Source organism: Cynocephalus volans, chromosome 1 (genome assembly GCF_027409185.1).
Source record: "Cynocephalus volans isolate mCynVol1 chromosome 1, mCynVol1.pri, whole genome shotgun sequence".
Taxonomy (NCBI): Eukaryota; Metazoa; Chordata; class Mammalia; order Dermoptera; family Cynocephalidae; genus Cynocephalus; species Cynocephalus volans.
The window spans coordinates 125,166,144-125,186,068 of record NC_084460.1 but is presented as its reverse complement, the minus strand read 5'-3'; the positions used below and the strand labels follow the sequence as shown (position 1 = coordinate 125,186,068).

Sequence of the window (19,925 nt, the reverse complement as noted above, 5' to 3'; positions counted from 1 at the left end):
AATAAATACAACTATTTCCTATGTGCTCCAGAGAGTATTAGGAAAAGAGAGCAAAAACAAAGTTTCTTTCATTCAGTTTACATACATTTTAGAAAATTATAGTCTAATTTTCCTTTTTAGTACTTTTAACTTTCCTGCATCTGATATACAAAATAGTTTTTCTAGGATCACACAAAAGAAGAGTAACTCAATTAGAAATCAAAAGGCTGGGTGAGTACTTACTAAGGTACTTTGAAAAGATTCATATTATCTTTTAATTCTATTTTTCCATGAACTTTTTGAGGTACCCTCATATACCGGCTCTATAGCTGAACTTGTGATGCGACCTTGGACCATTTTCTCCATTTTTTAAGTTTCGTGCACACATGTGCGTTTGTGCGTGTGTGAGAGAGTGTGAAAGAGAAATGTACATATTAAAACAGCACCGAAATTCCTTCCAGTTCAAAAATTCTGATTCAATCTTCTCACCTTGATTATTTCCACCAACTGATCCACACCACTGTCCCCTGGAAATATTGGTTGTCCTAGTAACAGCTCAGCCAACACACAGCCCGCAGACCATACATCTGAAAAGAAAACAAAGGCTTATTAATACTTTGTAGCTTGAGTTGAAAATGTTTGTATACATTTTCTAATTTTATTTTGATCTCAGAGTAAATATCACAAGTAAAAGACTGTATAATACAAAACAGAGAAAAAAGTCATAAAACTTCCCTAATGTATTTTTAAATTAAGCATTAAACTTACTAAAAAGAAAGCGCCAATACGAATATTCCAATAAAGTGTAAAGTCTATTATTATCAAACATCAGGTATTCAAGTCTTCAAATAACAAGACAGAGGATTATAGTACCAAAGCTACAGCATAACTATCTACTTATCATAGTTGAAAATATGTCAAATTGACACAATCTCTGCACATTAGTAGGTCCCTACAGATGAGCAGCAAGCAAAGGTTCAATCTCCCATAGACACTGAATTTTAAGCCAATGCAAACTCTGAGGAAAATTTTTAAGACTTCAAATGGTTGACTTTTATGTTATAATATGACTGAGAAAAATGCGGATAAATATAATGTCATTTTTAAGTGCCAAGAAATGGCAAAGATAGAAAACTACATTTTATTTCATAAATTATAAAAATAATTCACTTATAAGTCAAAGCAGAAACCTCAATCCTGAGAGACAACTTTGAAAAATAATTTAATTAATACATTTTAATAACTTAATAAATAAATTTAATTAATAAACTTTAAAAATAATTTAAAGCATACATGCTGACTTACCCAGGATTTATACCCTACTTTATATCTATTTTCCATGGATAATTAGTAATAGCACCCTTCTTCTCTCTCAAAAGTATTACCAGATTAGGAGATAAATTATACGGTCAACCCTATTTAAAGCCCACTATTAAGACTTCTTGCAAGGAAAAGCTGCTTTTCAGTTTCCAGATTTCTGAGATTCCTAGGTTTTTTATGTAGCAATACTTAAGTGCTTTAGGGAGATGAACATAAATCATTGCTGGGCTTTCCCATTGTCAGTAAGGAAGAAGAAAAACAGTGAATGGCATGCAGACAGCAAATAATTTAGGAGGTCTGATGTGGTAAAATGTACTATCAAAAAGGACTGGAAATCCTTGCTCCACTGACTAATTTTTACTGACCTAGAAAAATGTGTCATTTACACAGAATTAATTTAAGAAACTCAAGTTGTTTTATCCACTTCCAAGTGGTGATAACCAAGATACTCATTCTGCAAACATACACCAAGAGAGTCCTACTTGATATAATGGGAAATTGCTAAATGAAGCAAATATGAAAACCTGCTAGGGAATTCTTACTTCACTCAAAGCCAATAGTAATATTAACTCTTACAGTTAAGTGGCAATGATGTATCTCCTTATTACTGTAAATGCTTTATTTTGATCTAAGTTTAAAAATATCTCTTTTCCTAGCTAATTAGACAGAAAAGTAATATGCACTCATTTCTTCATAATACAGAACAATTCATCTCAAAGGACAAGGTTGGAAAAATTGCAGGGGAATAACTATGCCTTCATAAAAAAAACCATAACAGGAAATACTTTCTTAGGCAGGATTCAGCTACAAATATGGAAAACAAGGAGCAAAACACCAAGGAATCTTATTGTCTAGTGGTTATCAAAGATTAATAATCAAAAGAGTTAGGTGACAACTATAACAGTGGTCTTCAATTCATGTTAAATCAGTCAAATTACTAAGAATGAAGTATTTATCATTCACTTTCTGGGAGATACCAAAATCTCATCTGTTCTTACTTCACAGACCAAATGAATGAAATTCTCCAAATAGAAGAAAACGACTAAACAGAAGGTAGGACAAAGAAACACTTCGGCCAATTGAATTTTAATTATTTGGGATTTAAGCCAAAATAGCATTCTATTTCATACTTAACTCTAATTCATGGTAAAGTGATCTTTCAAGGCCATTTATTTTGCACACTTGCTTCACAGATAAATTCGGTATGATAAAGCTAAATGACCTGTCCAAGGTAAAGCTACTGAACCCATTCTCAATTCCCAATCAAGACACCACTGTCCTGAATAACTATCTCACTGTCACAGAATAACAGCTTCTTCGAAGTCCTGTAAGCTCAATTCCTTAGCTTTTTATTCTTAGCTTTTTGGTCCCATTTTGCCATTTCTTGATAAGGCAATACAATCATAGCCATCAGCTCTGGTTATATACAAATATGACACCCAGTAAGAACCTGCTACTCTTTCATTTCAAACATTATTGTTAAAAACGTTTTTTAAATGTACCTGTATTCGCACACTCCAAGTACCTTTTTTTTGGTCTGCTTACAAATCTTACAGAGCCTTAAGAGGCAAATATACCACGTCTAAAAAGGGAGGCTCAACAAGGCTCAAAAGGCCCCAGTTTATATAAATGCTCCTCAATGTGTCAGATGATAAGGATATGACATTTTTAGAAGAATCAAACTGCCTTTATTTTAGGTGACTCTGATACAACTCACCCTAGTATCTTATATATAGATAATCAGCATCATATTTATGAATAAAATATAAAGCAGTTGGAAAATCCAATTACATCCCCAAAGACAAAGGGCTGAAATTTGCACTTAAAGAGAGTCAAATTAACGAATACTGAAAAAAGAATGCCACCGTACATATGTATAGTACTTTTCACCAACATTTTATCAAGTCCTCACTGCCACTCAGAAAAGTAGGCAGAACTGTTAGTAACTCCACTTTAAAGCTCAGCTTAGTAGGAATAAATACAGAACTCAAATCTAGGTTGACTCCAAGCAAAATATTCCTTGTATTATTTCTCATCTATCCATTAACATATACCACATAACACAGGATGAGATTCTGAGCATTACATAAACACACACATTATTATACTCTCTATCTTCTAGTGCAGCAGGTCTCAAAGTGTGGTCTGCAGAGCCCTGGGTCCTCTGGACATTTTCAGAGGTCCTGGAGGGCAAAAATATTTTCATAAGAATACGCCTTTTTCACTGGGTTGAAATTTGTACTACAAAAGAAATGGTGGGTAAAACTGCTGGCTCCTTGGCATAAATCACAATGAGCTTTGGCATTTTGCCCTTTGCCAAAGTAAAAATGGTAATGTGTTTCTGTTTAGGAGTGATTGTTCACATCAGTAAATTTCTATTTGTAACAAAAAAAAAAAAACCAACCCAAAACTGTCCCAAATTCTGGTTGGTTTCTTATCTGCATGCTTTTGTTCTGTTTCTGAACTAAGAAATTCTCTTCAGAAACAATATATGAGTAAAATAATTTCGGCCTCCACCTGCATACCTAGCCTAAGGTTGCTCCTCAGGTTTCTTAGCTTCCTATTAAAGTCCAGCTGATCGTGCTCTCTCTTCACTCCTAGCTAGTGAGCTTTATAAAATGGGGGTAGAAAAGGAGGTCAATGAAGATTGAAGCTAATTATCTCTATTCAATTCCTTCTATTACTAAACATCTCTGGTAAAGAATTCTACAGAATCAGTGGGTTTAGCCAAACTACCTGACTTAAGCTGACTTAAAATTAAATAACCAATTGAGACAGCATGGTAGGAATGTCAACAATATGGTCATCATATTGCTTTCATTATTACATAATAAAATAACATTATTAATTAACAAATTCTCCAATTGGTAACCAAGCTCAGAAGTGGGTATTTCAGGAGAATTTAAAAAGAGAAAGTGAAGAAAGAGTATACTTAGGATTTACTAAAAACTTTAAGGTAAAAACAAATGTCTTACTCAAATGTAAAGGAATAGTTTTATAATTCTAATAGTCCAAGAAAACTAAAAAGAGAATAGTAAGTATATCTTAAATTCCAAAAGGTGAAATTTTAAAAATTCTATACATTTTTGCATCTCAATCTTTTAAGAGAGAACATTGTAGAGCACACTCATCCTTCTATGGAAGTGAAAGTATAGATCAGTACCACCAAATTACTAAACTCAAGATGTAATTAATAATTACAAGCATTTTATTCAGATTCAGTACTTACCTATACTAGAGGTATAATCAGTGGCTCCAAAGATCAACTCTGGTGCCCTATAGTACCGAGAACAGATATACGAAACATTGGGTTCTCCTCGGACCAGCTGCTTTGCACTGTTAACCAAAAAAAAAAAAAAAAAAAAAAAAAAAAAGGGCAGAAATTCTTTAAATCTAAACCTTAAAAGAACCTAGACTGCTATCAGTAACAATACCAAGATTGTCTAACATTCACATCATTCCAATCACACAACATACAAAAAAGAAAATATGAACCGTAACTATCTCCAACAGAAAAATTACAATTTTACCACAGAGCTCTGCAAAAAATCTGGTAATTTTTAAAGAAAGAATTTGTCAACTGTCACCTAAGGAAAAAGATACAAAAAAAAAATCACAAGTGGATAAATGTTAAACTTCTTCTGATCTTTTGTCCCCCAAATTCCACCTCTAAAATAGGAAGAAGAAAGGACAAAAAAGTAAGAGGTACTGCCCCCCACCAAAAAGCATATTCGATTATAAGAATGAATACTCCTCGCTCAATACATTTCTTTAAAAGGGTGACAAATTGGCTACTGTTTTACAGTTTGACTCTGACTCAGGGTGAATATCTCAAGGCTTACAGACCCAGTCTATTTTATTTTTCCACATTTTGGTCAATTTATTAACTGTCTAAATATTCTTTACCCAATAAACTGCAAAAAGACAGGCTTTCAGTTTTAGGGCAGAAATGATCCACAGCCTATAAATTCTAACTCTGCTGTGGTGAGTTTAATCACATGTTCTTTTATTCCCATTTTCTTTCTGAAATACTTTGTAGCATATATTTTAAACATCAAAGTAAATTATAATTAATTTTTTGAGATGTTTTCTTGGATAACCAGAAGACACATGAAATAAACTGCTGCAGAAGCTGATCTTTTTGACATATAATAATGACAAAGGTAAACACAGGAAATAAATACAAGCAACAAAATCAAAACAGTAAAAAAAGTGAAAAAGTAAGAAAATTTTGAGTTAAAGGTACAGGAAAGCCAGAGTAAAACAGATGAAAGTAGTCACAAGCATTTCAAAGTCTGGGCTTTCTTTTCTTCCACTTATATCTAGTCAATATGACTCCAACTTTAGCTTGTTTTTCCTTTATCACCAGTTAACTCTCTCCTCAAGTACTGACATATAACAACAATTTCAAAAATTAATAAATATTAATCCCTGTTTTCAGGCTGCATGTAAATTAAGACACTTAGTTTTAAGCATAATTGGTAAAAGACCTTTCTACTTTCTAAAGGGCATTTTTCAATTAAGATAGATTCCAATTACAGTCAGAAAATTCACTAAAAGACAAAATGGTAAAACTGGAAGCTTTGCAGCCTGTAGGTTTTTTCACTACTTCATGGAGCTGCTTCTTTCTCTTACATATGGGGCTGGTTGTAACTCCCTGCACAATATAGTGGTCACATACACCTCTGGTCCTTAGACAGCCCTACTAACCCTTCAGCTACTTCCAGGCCCTATTTTATCCAACAAAGAATTACTAAGAAGAGAGTAACACTGTTTTGTTCAAGTAACCACTGACACTACTTGCCCAAACCAATTTTATTAAAAACAAAAAGGCAGCTTTGTTATCAGAAGGTTTGTAAAAAGGAGCTATTACCATGCAAGTGAAATCCTATTCCTAATTTATTAGAACAAAGCTATTTTATGTCCTAAGAGAATGGCCAGTGCCAACAATATTTTGACACTATAGTGAGAAGAGAAACTCTACTAAACTTGGTGTCTCATAGTTTTTTTTAACAGTCTATACCAGTCATTCACTCTCGGTGGGAAAGATACCCCATAATAATAAAACTCATCTAATTTGGGCAGTTTTTCCTATAGATAATAAGTAGTAGTGCTTTGTTTTAAGTACCAAATAAGAATTTTGATTTAAAATCTTTCACTTTTTCTTATGGTTCAAGGAACAAAGTCACAACCTACAAAATGAGTTGGATCCTGTGAGAGCTGTCTGAAATTAGGAAACAGTATAATGGGGGATGGTCTGAAAAAGGACACACTTTTGAGACTAAAAAGAATTACTATCAAGAGACAGCCTGTTGAAAATATGTCCTATGTTAAACTCAGAATTTAAACTGTGGACTGATGTAAAAGTATTACAAAGAGGTAGGAATACAGATATCAGCAGGTGTGGGTCAATATGTAATCTATAGATGTAAGTTGAAAAATAAGAATTTGTGACAAGGATGAAAAATAATTAAGTTGGAGAGAATCCAAGTTATGTGGAAATGTCTTAGGAATAGAGAGGAGAGGGATTACTCCAGGTGATTACACTAGAGAGGAAATAGTAGAGTAACTGCATGAGTTACATGGGAATATACGCTTGACTGCATGTTGAAATGTCAGATCAGACAGGCACAAGATGCTATAAACTATGGAAGTAGAAAGGATGACATATTATTAAAAACCCACAGTCTGTGACCAAGGAACTAGTTTAAGAAAGCAGAAAGTTTGTTAGAATTTGCAGAAAAGAAGGGAAAATAAAAGATTAAATTATAGAGAAAAAGGAAACACTGCAACTTTATCTTTTACCTCATCCCTAAATTTTGAAATTAGTCTTGAAGTAAAAAGGATAATGTATAATTTTTAAAAAATTAGTTCTAACTGAAAAAAGAGTACATACACATAATATACATTTAAACAATACTAAAGTACAATCAATGAAAAAGTGAGTTTCCCAACTACACTGTATATTTTTCAAAGTTTCCCTTCTCAGGGACAATTAATGTGATGATTATGTATCATTCCAGGAACAAGCCATACACATACAAGCATAGATTTGAATATATATAGTCACACTCTGTGGTTTTTAAAACATAAAAGGTAGCATACTATACACATAGCCTTGACCTTGCTTTTAATATTTAATATATATTTTATCATTTAATATTTTCTAGAAATCATTCCCTTTCAGTTCATAGAAAGCTTCCTCATTCTTTTTCATGGCTGCATGTATTACATTATATGTGTATGTATAATAATTTATTTGGTCATTTTCCTACTAATGGTCATTTATAAACAATGCTATGATAAAAATCCCTGTATATACACTACTTTGTAAATGTGTATTTCTAAGAAAACAATTCCTAGAAGTTAAATTGTTGGATGAAAATGAATACACATTTATAATTCTGACAGAAATTACCAAAACTAACCTTACAATGAACAGCACTAGTTTATACTCCCTGAGTAAGAATTACAGTGTTTAGACCGACACCGTAAAAGGAATATACTCAAAAGAGCATATCGTGGGGGAGAGGGAGAGGAAGGAAAAAGAGAGAAGGGAAGGAAGGAAGGAAAGAAAATGGGGAAAGAAGGGAAATGGGAAGAAGAAAGAAGAAAGAAGGAAAGGAAGGATGAGAGAGTTAGCTTACCTTCCAAAGTCACAGAGTTTTAAGACAGCTGTATCAGGATCCAACAAGAGGTTCTGTGGTTTAATATCCCGATGGCAGATTCCAAAGGAATGGATATAGGCTAAACTTCGGAACAGCTGATACATATACAACTGGAATAAATAATAAAAATTAATCGAATACGTCCTATCCCAAGCAAATCAGAATCCTTAAGTGGTAAGTAAATTAACAGATTCTCAGAACAGTACAGGTGAAATGCTGGGGATTGTTAGCACTCAATCTTCCTTTAAGAAGTTTCATGTCATTTCTATATTAATTAGCTATTTCTAAATGAATTAGCTAATTAAAAGGTCATTAACCATATATAATAATCGCACCATTCTTTAATAACTTAAAAAAGGAAACTTTACAATGTGCTTTATAACTTTTTATTTTACTCACATCTCACCACAAGCTAAGATGGGCTTTTTATTTAAAACACATATGAAAAGCTAAGAGAGGTATCCCAAATCATATGACTAATAAGTAACAATGTTTGAACTAGAAACCAGGTCTTCCAATTTTTAAGTTCATCATTTTTTCTAGTATATCAGGCTGCTTAATGTAGAAGTATTTCCAGTGTCATCTTTAGAATCAATTTTTTTGAGATGACAGCCTCCAAGGTTACTGATAGAGAGGCCTAGGAAAACGCATAGATGGGCTGCGAAAATCTATAATCAATGACCTAACAAGACATCAGTAACCCTGATAGTAGCAGCATTTTTCCTGTTAATACCCTTCAGAAATAAGTACACTTTAAAATGCCATTTTTAAAAAGTTGCCTAGCTAACTGTTGACTTCGCCTTAAAAGAAGGTCTTTTCAATTTTATTACCAAAAAGATACATGGAGAAACTGGGTCTGCATGAAAGGACCAGACTTCTGAAAGGGGAAGAGAAGAACTTTCTGGAGACAGTCAGTATATCTTAAACCTCTGTTTTTCCCAAGGTCAGTGTTCTGATTCACTTTAAAATTTTTCTGATTACTCACCTTCTGACCTCTACCCCAAAGTTATATACCATGAAAAGAATTTTTGAAATGATTCAAACCAAGATAGCAATGTCTTGGTAAAAAAACAACAAAAAGATAGCTAAAGGTCAGATGAAACACTGACATATGGTACCATCTTTAGAGGTTATTGCTAAGGCTTAGGTTAATTAAAATTAACATGAACCCTACTTTCCTTCAAGAGGCATGATGAAAAAAACTTCAGACAGCTGAATTTCAGTACATCCTTAATGTTAATTTGAACTAAAACTGGAAAAGTTTACAGTTTCTTTAAAATGAAGCATGACGTAAAATGCATAGAAACTATCTTCAATAAGGTCTGCATTTTGCCCTGAAGCTAGAATTAAGGCATTTAGGTATCCATATAACTTTTTTAAAGCTTTGTAATTCTACTATTGTATCACTGTTCAATCTCCAAGTCCTGAAGCTTACTCTAAGAGTTTTCAACTCATTACCACTAACGAAATGATCTCCCATAAGAAACTGAGTTCACAGACATTAATTTACTAAAGAAGATATTCTACTATCTCTGTGTCAGGGTACTAAGGTCTAGGTCAGCAAGAATCGGTGAAAACAAAAGTTTTCTTTGTAAAAAGTGCTTAAGAGTTCAAACAAAGTTAATTTTAAGATGTCTTTTTACTTTATTCTTTCATCTGAAAGATCTACACTATTTCCGTTCTCTTCACTTTAGCTTCTGAAAAGTCAAAATCAAGAATGAAATATGCAATTTTATATCTTTTGGTTGTTATTTCACTTTGTAAAAGTATACTTATAAGAAAGCTGAGAGGCTTTCTATACAGCAAACACAATAACAAAAAAACAAACAAAACTTATCATGTGCCAGGCACTATTCTAAGTGCTTTACATGCATTATTTCATTTTTCCTTATAATACCCTATGTAAGTACTACTATTATTACTATTTTAAATATAAAGTAACTGAGGCACAGAGAGATTAAACAACTTGCCCATTACCACATATGTAATATTCTATAATCGCTTGGGTACTCCTCTGTTAATTATGATTTCTTTATTTTGCCATATTTTTATTCTATTAAATAAAGGTACAAAAATACAAGCACTAAATAGCTCGATAACTAAGTAAAAAACTATTCAACTCAAGTCCAATATTCTTTCCTCTGTGCCACAGCATCTGTTTAAAGCAAATAATAGAATAACAATTTTGTTTACGATTCACAAAAATACACCCAGCTCTCTTGTGTAATCACTCAGACCCTACCCTTACACGTCTTTTCCATTAAAAAAAATTTAAGTTCACAACATTTTACAAGTCATCTGCTTCAGCACTGCATTTTAAGCCCCATGTAGTTCTGCAAGATGTTCCTCAGAAAAGCAAAGGTGCTCAAAACTTTTTAATTTGTGTATTAACTATCATCAACTACAAAATGGCCAGTAGTAGAAAAGTGGTGAAGAAAGTGGTTCCAAGCAATACGATCACAGAACATAGTCAATTCCCCCAGAAAAAGTGAAAATTAAACAATCACAAAGAAACACAGTTGTTATTTTGGTAACATGTATGTCAAACAAGTCCTTGCTAGATGGTGAGGTCCATTAAGGCAAGAGTTACATGTATTTATTACTTTAATTTCCATCTCTCAGTCTAAGGCTTTTCATATCATAGGATCAAAATTAAACTATACAGAATGAATAAGTGAAGCAGATCAACTCATAACCCATTAATACCAGACACAGTTTTCTTCTTTTCAAATCCTTAAACACAAGAATAAATTTGTGTCCCCAAAGAATTATGCACAGAGTAAATAATTCTAACTCTGGGCCGACCCCGTGGCACACTCGGGAGAGTGCGGTGCGGCCGGTCACAAAAAGACAAAAATAAATAAATAAATAAAATAAAAAAATAATTCTAACTCTGAAAGAGCTGTGGTTAAATAAAAGAACCTTCCCTTTTCCTACATCTTTCTTTGTATGTGAACTTCAATATGTACAATAATTTTATTTTCTTTTTTAAAATATAGAATGCCAGAGATCTAGCCCAACTATACATGGGCAAAAATCCAAACAAACAAACAAACAAATAAATAAATAATGAAGGAAAAACAATACATGTATTAATAGGTCACTAACTAAATAAATTAGGATACAATCATATGATGGAGTAATATGTAACTATAAAAAAGTATGGCCACATACATACACAACTATACAGTAATTTCCAGGATATGGTTTTCATTTAAAAAAAAAAAATGGTAGAATGAAAAGTATACCTTATGTAACCGTTTATATAAAAAGGGGTAGAAAGAATAATTACACATTTGCATATTTTAAAAATGAGCCGATAAAGTATAAAAAATTTTTAAATACTTAACTCTGGTAGAGAGAAGGAACAGAGTTAAAGCTGAACTTCTATTATATACTTTGTTTAGTAGATTTTACCTCAGAACCATGTAAATATTTTATATTAATTTTCAAGTAAAGTAAAATTAATTTTAAAAAAATTTTAAACACAATCTATAAGAAAAGAAAATTGAAACAAACATTTCTGTTTTGCAAAGGTGCCATTGCTCTGTGCTGGCAATAATAAGAGCCACAGAGTAGGTAGACCCAAACCATCATTATTCTAAACTAAATAGCTCAAAGATTACTCTAGATTACTCAGTGTATCTCAAAGGCATACACTGCTGTGCTAGATATCTAGAATAGGATCTGTTATTCTGAAACTGTAATAAAGTACTACAGTAAATTTATAGTGGAAAACTTCAGGATGTTTTGGTTCCTACTATCATCAATTTAACCACAACCTCAACCAAGTTTTGCTAAGTCCAAATAAAATTATACTGGAATCATATTTTAATTTCTAGCACTGAATTCAACAGGAATCCTGGACTCCTTGCCCAAATGATCTAGCTACCCAAAGTCCCTAAAAAACTTCTATTATTAATGTTCCTGTTTTGGTACCCATTTTATTATTGTGTAATTTAAAGTAGTAACAATTAAGCAATACCCATTTTATTACTGTGAAATTTAAAGTTGTAACAATTAACAAAACTCTGAACATAAATCATTTAGAGTCAATGCCATTTTATTTTTTAGAGTCATTTCTTTAAAGGAAAATACAAAAAAAATTGCATTTAGATATCTGAACTTTCAAACTCAACACCTAGTTAATTTTCACTATACCACAGTTAATAACCCTTTGTGCATATCTAAAATTGCCAGAAGTTTAAACTTCAGCTACAGATGTGACAAATACACCTACATATGGCAATAAAACACTGAATTTACAATTTTATATGACGTACTTCTATTTTAGTCTATGGTACAATAAGGATATCAGAAATTAAATAAAAAGGTGCTATGGCTAGCAGAATTAAAATCCATAATTATCTGTGAAAAAAATTCACTGCAACTTACCAGAGAATCTTTAATATCTGAGTTTTGAAAGTTTAAAAGATGAAGGCTTCACATTTTGAAATGGTACAATAATTTAACCAAGCTTTAACAACACCTACTTTGCAGTCTTCCTCTGAATATTAAATGTAATAATAAAGTTAAAACATACCCAACTCTCCCTGGCTCATAATAAATATTTTCTAAAATGTGACCTTGTTCCATTTTTTACATACCTTGACATAGATCACAGGGAGTGTCTGTTTGGCTCGACTATAGTGTCTGGCAACTCTGTACACTGTTTCCGGAACATAGTCCAGCACCAGATTAAGATAGACCTCATCTTTCTGAAAGAGTTTATTAAAAAACAAAAAACAAAACTGATTAGAAACTGGTCTTTAAATATTCAAATTAGAGTAAATTCTCTACACATTCATTTATTTAGATTTTTAAAGAAAAGATTCATGTGTTCAATTTTAATTATACAAAATTACTTCAGAATGTAACCATAATAGTAAAACCAAGTCTACCATACCTTCTTACTAATAATTCCATGGGGAAAAACAGCCATTTCAATACTGTTAAGATTCTCAGTCATATTTAAATTATCATTTTGGTTACCATGCTTTTAGAGAATATCACCCATCATAAAATTTCATATTTTCTAGACTAAGAATCAATGCCCTCATATCTTATCAGAAAAGGTGGCATGACAGTAAGTAGAGCATTGAACGGAGAGCTAAGAAACATGAATTTATAGCCCTACCTCTGCTGTTAATTGGTGTGTGCAAGTCATTTAATTTCTCTAAGCTTCAGATTCTTCAACTATGATATGAAGATTGGACTAGATATTCTTCAAAATGTCTCTAACCTCCACACAAAAAGATCCTATGGTTACCTGATAGTCTACGATTAGTAGAACAAGCTCTTGTCTTCTATAATTAACTGAAATAAAAAGAATAATTTATAAGGCAGTGAATTACCATACTCAAGCTTATTACAGGTCATATGTTTAAATATCCATTCTCAGCAGCATAAAGACACCAAGCCAAGATCAGTGGAGAGAAATAAAGGAACTTCAACTAAGTACCACATAGTAAAGAGGAACAGAGCAGATACTGTTCATGTGAACAATATGAGGTTAACCCAAGCAGAAAACAAAGTTGAGAATTACTATGTTCAACTGTAGAATTGGCTAATGAGTGAGTAAAACTGTGGACAAACTTTCACAATCTCCCAATTTGAAATCATCTTACTACCACACTGAAGTGGAGAATTACAATTTTTTGCATTTATTGAGCATTTTCTAGATGTCAGTAGCCACTGCAGAGGAAGTAAGGATGGAGGTATAAAAAGAGATGACATCTAAATTGAGTATGAAAGAAGCATTTCAGGCAGAGTGAAAATTATATTCAAGATGTGTGGTCAAAGAATACAGTAGAGTTCAGGAAACAATATAGTGAGACATCATGCCATTGACCCTAACTAACTTTTCTGTATCCATCGCTCTTTAAGGTTCTCCTCTCTTCCCTCAATAGCCAGCTTAAATTCCATGGTCTATCATATCCTCATTCTCTAACACAGGGGTAGGCAAAAAACAGCCATGACCTGCTGCCTATTTTTACAAATAAAGTTTTAATGGAGCACAGCCATGCCCATTCGGTTAAGTACTGTCTATGGATGTTTTGGGACTACAATGGCAGAACTGAGGAGTTGTGACAGAGACCAGATACCCTGCAAAGCCAAAAATATTTAAGAAAAAGCTAGTGGTTTTTCTACAATCCTGGTTAAATCCAGCTTTCTGGCCAGTCCATGCCTGTACTCAAAGAGCTGAATATGTCTGCATAGAAGCCTACAATTGCTCTGATTGGTCTCAGGTTAAAGTCATCATCAAGAAATTCAACTGGTCCAGCAATAACTAGTCTATTCACTTTCCAAACTACTTCATTTCTCCTCATCTCCTCTTCAACCTCCAACCCTCCTTCTCTGTCCTCAACCTCAGCGAATGACCTTGGTTGCACCACTACATTTACCCACTTACCAGCATCTATCCTCATACACTTTTCCTTTAATTCTGAAAATTGAAATAACCTGCCCAGACTCTATTCCAAGGCAAACACTGGTACATGGAGGGGACGGGGGTGGGGATCCCATTCTGCTTTTCCTACTCAACATCATTGCTCCAGAATTTCCTGACTTTCTGCATTAATTATTCCCTATTGGTAGGAACATTACAATCAACACACAAACTTGCTATTATTCTTCCATTCTTTAAGAGAAAAAAACGCCAACTATCTCTAACCACACTAATTACCATCATATTTTATGGACCCCCTTTACAGCAAAACTCTTCAAAAGAGGTGTCTAAGCTGACTTTTTTCAATTCTTCTCTCCACTCATTCTCTCTAAAACTTACTCCAGAAGCAAGAGAGCACACTTGGGGTTCTAGGACAAAGAACTGAGGGCAGCCCCCTCTGCCCAGAAGCAAGCAAGAAACCACGCCTGGGGTCCCAGGGCAAGAAGCCAAGGGCAGCCCCATCCTCCCAGAAACAGGCAAGAGAGCACACCCAGGGTCCTGGGCAAGAGTGGAAGGTGGCACTCCTTGCTCAGAAGCAGGCAAGAGAATTAACTGAAAACACCATTTCCATGCAGGTGGCCCACCACAGCCACCACCATAGCTACAGCTGCCACAAAAGCAGGTCAATGCCACAGAAGTAGCCACAGCCACTGTGCAGGCGGCCTGCCAGGCACTCAACTACACTGACACCAGGAGAGTCACGAGCAGAGACTGGAAAAAGTAGAGGACGTCTCTCTCCTCAAAGGCCACTCCAGAGTAACAGAAGAAGCAACTGCTTGAACAGATGACCAGACATCAATGTAGAGATACTAAAAATATCAAAACCCAAGAAAATAATTACACCACCAAAAAAATATAGTAATTTTCAAATACCAGACGCTATAGAGCAAGAAACACTTGAAATGACTGAAAAGGAATTCTGAGCAACAATTGTAAGGAAATTCACTGAGATATGAGAAGACTCAGACAATATAACAAGAAAAAAAAATCCAGGATATGAAGGAGGAAATTTACAAAGAGATTAATAACTTTTCAAAGAATGTAGCAGAACTCAGAACTGAAAGATTCATTCAATGAAATAAAAAACACAACCAATATCTTAAGCAGTGGGCTAGAACAAGCAGAAGAAAGAACTTCTGATCTTTAAGATAGTCTTTTCAAAATAACCCAGGCAGACAAAAAAAAAAAAAAAAGAAAGAAAAAAAATTTTTTAAAAATGAAGAAAATCTAAGAGAGCTAACAGACAATCTTAAACACACATACATTCAAATCATGGGTGTTCCAGAAGGGGAGGAGAAAGAAAAAGGCATGGAAAACCTATTCAACGAAATAAAAACAGAAAACTTCCCAGGTATAAGGAGAGACATGGACCTTCAGATCCAGGAGGCTCAAAGATCCCCAAACAGATTCAACTCTAAAGGATTCCCTCCAAAACACATTATAGTCACACTGGAAAAGCTCAAAGACAAAGAGAGAATCTTAAAAGAAACAAGAGAAAAGCGTCAAATCACCTATAAGGGAGCCCCTATCAGACTAACAGCAGACTTCTCAACAGAAACTCTACAGGCCAGAAGAAAATGGGATGATATATTCAAAATACTAAAAGAAAAAAAGCTGCCAGCTGAGAATACTATACCCAACAAAGCTATCCTTCAGAAATGAGGGAAAAAGAGTGTATTTTCCAGGCAGACAAAAACCATGGGAATTCAACACACAACTAGCCCTACAAGAAATCCTCAAGGGAGAGCTGCATTGGAATCGAAAAAATAACCACTACCTTAGTATCATCCTTAATCCACTCCCAACCACTTGTTTTTCTCTCTCCCTCCCTCTTTCTCTCCCTCCCTCCTTCCCTCTCTCTCTCTCTCTCATCCACAACACATACACTCCCTAAATCTTTATGTCAAAAAAATACTAATGGTTCCACCTGTAAAACTTATCCAGATCCAATCACTACTTACCATTTTCACTGCTCCAACCCTGGTGTGAGCCACTGTCACCTCTCACCTGGATTATTGCTATACCCTCCTAAATGGTCTACCTGCTTCCACCCTTACCCTTTTATAGTCTAATATCAACAAAGTATACATTAGATTGTATCTCTTCCACTCCACCTCATTAAGAATAAAAGCTCATGAATGGTCTACAAGGTACTAACACACCCACTTCATTATTTCCCTATCCTGTAATTCCTCTACTCCACTACTCTCCTCACTGCTCACTTATCTCTAGCCACTCTAGCTTCCTGCTGCTTCTTAAACACATTTGGCAGGCTTTCACGTTAAGGGCCTCTATACCAATCAGGCCTTTAGCCTGGAATGTTTTTGCCCCAGACAGGCACATAGCTCAGTTGCCTCAACTCCTTCAAATCTTCGTTCAAGTGTTATCTTCTCAGGCGGCTTTCCCTAATCACCCCATATAAAACTGCAACCCATTCCTCCATGCTCACATTCCCCATCTGCCTTTCCTACTTTATTTTTTCCCACTTTCCATATAAGTGATACTTATTACTTTCTAACCATATAGTTTACTTTTAATTGTCTGCCTCACCCAACTAGGCAAGGCTTCACAAGGGCAAACATTTTTGTTTGTTTTGTATACTGCTCTATCTCCATCTAGAATAGTGTCTAGCATATAATAGACACTCAATAAAGATTTGCTGAATAAATTAAGCTCAGAGGCAATAGATATTTATTTTAAAATTAGGATTTAGATATTTATTTTTAAATTAGGATTATACATTTCACAATATATCGAAATACATTGTGCACTGTAAATATATACAATTTTTATTTGTCAATTTTATCTTAATAAAGCTGGGGGAAAATTAAAATTATAGACTGACAGGTCTATTTTAATTCAAACGGTATTATGAAAATGGGTAAGGAAAGGAGGGTTGAGAAGACGAGAATAAAAGCAGGGTAAGCAACTGGAAACCTCCTATAAAAATCCAAGACCTGGACCAGGGCATAAGGCAATAGGTACTCAAAAAAGAAAGATGGGGGGTGGGGGGGCATATACTGTCTAGTTGAACATTAGAATAATAGAGAACCTGAGAAATCAAGAAGTCCAGATTAATTTAACTGTCTCTAAACTTGGGAAACAAAATAGGTGATAAGACAGGGAAAGCAAAAAGAATAAAAAGGAAAAAAATCAGATAAACTTTTACTTAATGTGTCTCAGTATAATTTAGGAAGCTATGTTCCACAGGTGGTTGCACACACAAGTCAAGGTAAAACTCAGGAAACAAGAGTGGAGTACAGCTAGAGATTTAGGCAATTGCTGAAGCCATAAGAACAGACTCACCTATCTAAGAAGAGTGTGCAGAGTAGGAGAATAAGGAAAGGACTGACTATGGAACTCTGGTAAACACCGAACTTAAGAAGCAGATGACATTAGGAGACTTAGCAAACAAGAAGAAAGAACTCAGAGGCACAAGAAAGTAAGGAAAGAGTAGAATCGAGAGATCCAAAGCTGAAATTTCAATAAGGATACGATGTGGAACTGTGAAGAGTTTCAATGGCAGGAGGGATGAGGACTGAAAAGAGGTTGTTGGATCTACTATATCTTGGTTCAGTGATGCACTTAGAGCAGTTTCAAACCCCAGTGCCACTAGCAACAATGCTGCACTGGGTTCAAGAGTGAGAAGATGGCAGTGAGAAACAGAAGGCAGTTAATTTAGTTTGTTCTTACAAAATTTCTAGTGGTGAAAGTAAGCAAAGAGCTGGGAGCTGGTAACTCAAGGAGAGGCAAAGTCAAAGAAAAATTATTGCTATTCTTTTTGTTTGTATTTTTGATTGGCTAAGAGAGACCCGAATTTTTTAAAGGCTGAGTAGATAAGGATAGAATAAAGTTATAAGAAAGGAAAGAAAAGGGTAACTGATGAAACAAGATTCTAGAACATCAGGTGAAGAAGGAAACAAGAACAGAGAAGCAATAGAGTGTAGTAATTAAGAGGTGAGGTTAGTGTGAGTCACACAAAACTACACAGAAGTTCCAACTCTGTTACTATGTTATTTGACAATGAGCAAGTTACCTGACCTCTCTAAGCCTCAGTTTTCTCATCTGCAAAATAGTACTAATGATAGTATCTACTTTAAAAGAGTATCATGAGATTATAAGAAATAATATATAAAAAGCTGTTTAAGCTCATTACCTGGTACATAATAAAAACTCATAATTTAACTGTTATGCTTAAAAAAGGATGATTCCACATTTTTTTCTGTAAATCTAAAATAAGTGATTAGGCATGAGGGAAAAAGAAAAAATGTAAGTTGAATGCTTATGTGTCTGGTGATCCTATTTCTTGTGAAATAAAAGGTAAGGTCATACGAAAAATGAGGATAGCAAGAGTAATGAAAGAGAGTAATGAAAGAGAAAGCTACAAGAAGAAAACTTCAGAAATCAAGATTCAGAGAAAAATCCATTCCAAGTGAAGGTGAGGTCTAGTCAAGAGGATAAATAAACAGAATGCTGAACTGGTGCAGAAGGGATTGCTGTATAAGTAGAATTCAAAGAATGGTCAGTCTCAGGTATTAGATCATTAACACAGCTGTCAAAGCTATCCTTTTTAAAAAAACTATTATTCATTTTTTAAATTCTTTAATTTTTATTTTTTATTTTACTTCTCAAAATACACTAGTTGATTTTCATGCCCTTTACCAGTTCCTCTCCACACCCCCCGACCCCATGTCATATCTGCTCACTTGACTTAAACAGTTCAAGGAATTTTTGTGGTTATTCTGTCTTCTTCCCCCCCCCCCCCCGCCTTTCTACTTGTTTTTGTGTTTATTTATTTATTTTTAGCTCCCACATAAAACTATTATTCAATTACAAGGTTTCTTGATTTTATTAATCCATTACAAGGCTTCTTGATTTTATTAATCTATTCGACAAAGTTAATCATGATATACTAATAAACAACTTGAACATGTGTATAGCACTAGATTACAGTTTACTTTATTTGCTAAACAATCACACTAAAAGCTAAAAATGTAAAAATTAAAAGATGAATGCCAAGTTCAATCAAGGTTTCTAGCTGCAAGAGTACAACCTCTGTCCTTCCCTTGTCCTAATCAATATTTTTATAAGTTACTTCATTTATTAGGAGTTGCAAAAGTAAATGCCTTCAACAGCTAAACAACAAATGTAAAGGTATGAAGGTATGAACTGTATAATGCAATAAGAGGCAATGGTTGGTAAGTCGGATAGTGCATGACTTAACTAAAAGCATTCTAATTTTAAAAAAATAATAATAACAGAATGTGCTGGCCAAATAAAATATACCAGGGGATAAATCTTCAGTCATTGTGATCTCTGGTTTCAACACAGCCACTTAAGATTGACACAAACCTAGGAAGAATGGCTTAAAATGATGCACTGAGTAAGAATTTAAAAGATTCCAAGGTGGAACAACAGACCAAACCCCCAAAATGAAATTTAACAAAAATAAATATTAAGCCCTATGATTAAAATCAAAGTATCTATCTATTATGTAGAATGACAGATCA

At 34.0% G+C, this 19,925-nt stretch overlaps 1 protein-coding gene across 2 annotated transcripts in view; it reads right to left on the bottom strand.

Annotated features, from left to right (window-relative positions):
- Nucleotides 1-19,925, bottom strand: part of GSK3B (glycogen synthase kinase 3 beta) — a 202,084-nt gene that overhangs the window by 65,084 nt on the left and 117,075 nt on the right. For both annotated transcript variants that reach the window (XM_063093408.1, XM_063093415.1), the window contains exons 4-7: nt 12,575-12,685; nt 7,947-8,077; nt 4,529-4,635; nt 469-566 (exon numbers count right to left, since the gene is read on the bottom strand). In XM_063093408.1, the coding sequence (XP_062949478.1) occupies nt 469-566; nt 4,529-4,635; nt 7,947-8,077; nt 12,575-12,685 (447 nt within the window). The remainder of the gene's footprint in view (nt 1-468; nt 567-4,528; nt 4,636-7,946; nt 8,078-12,574; nt 12,686-19,925) is intronic.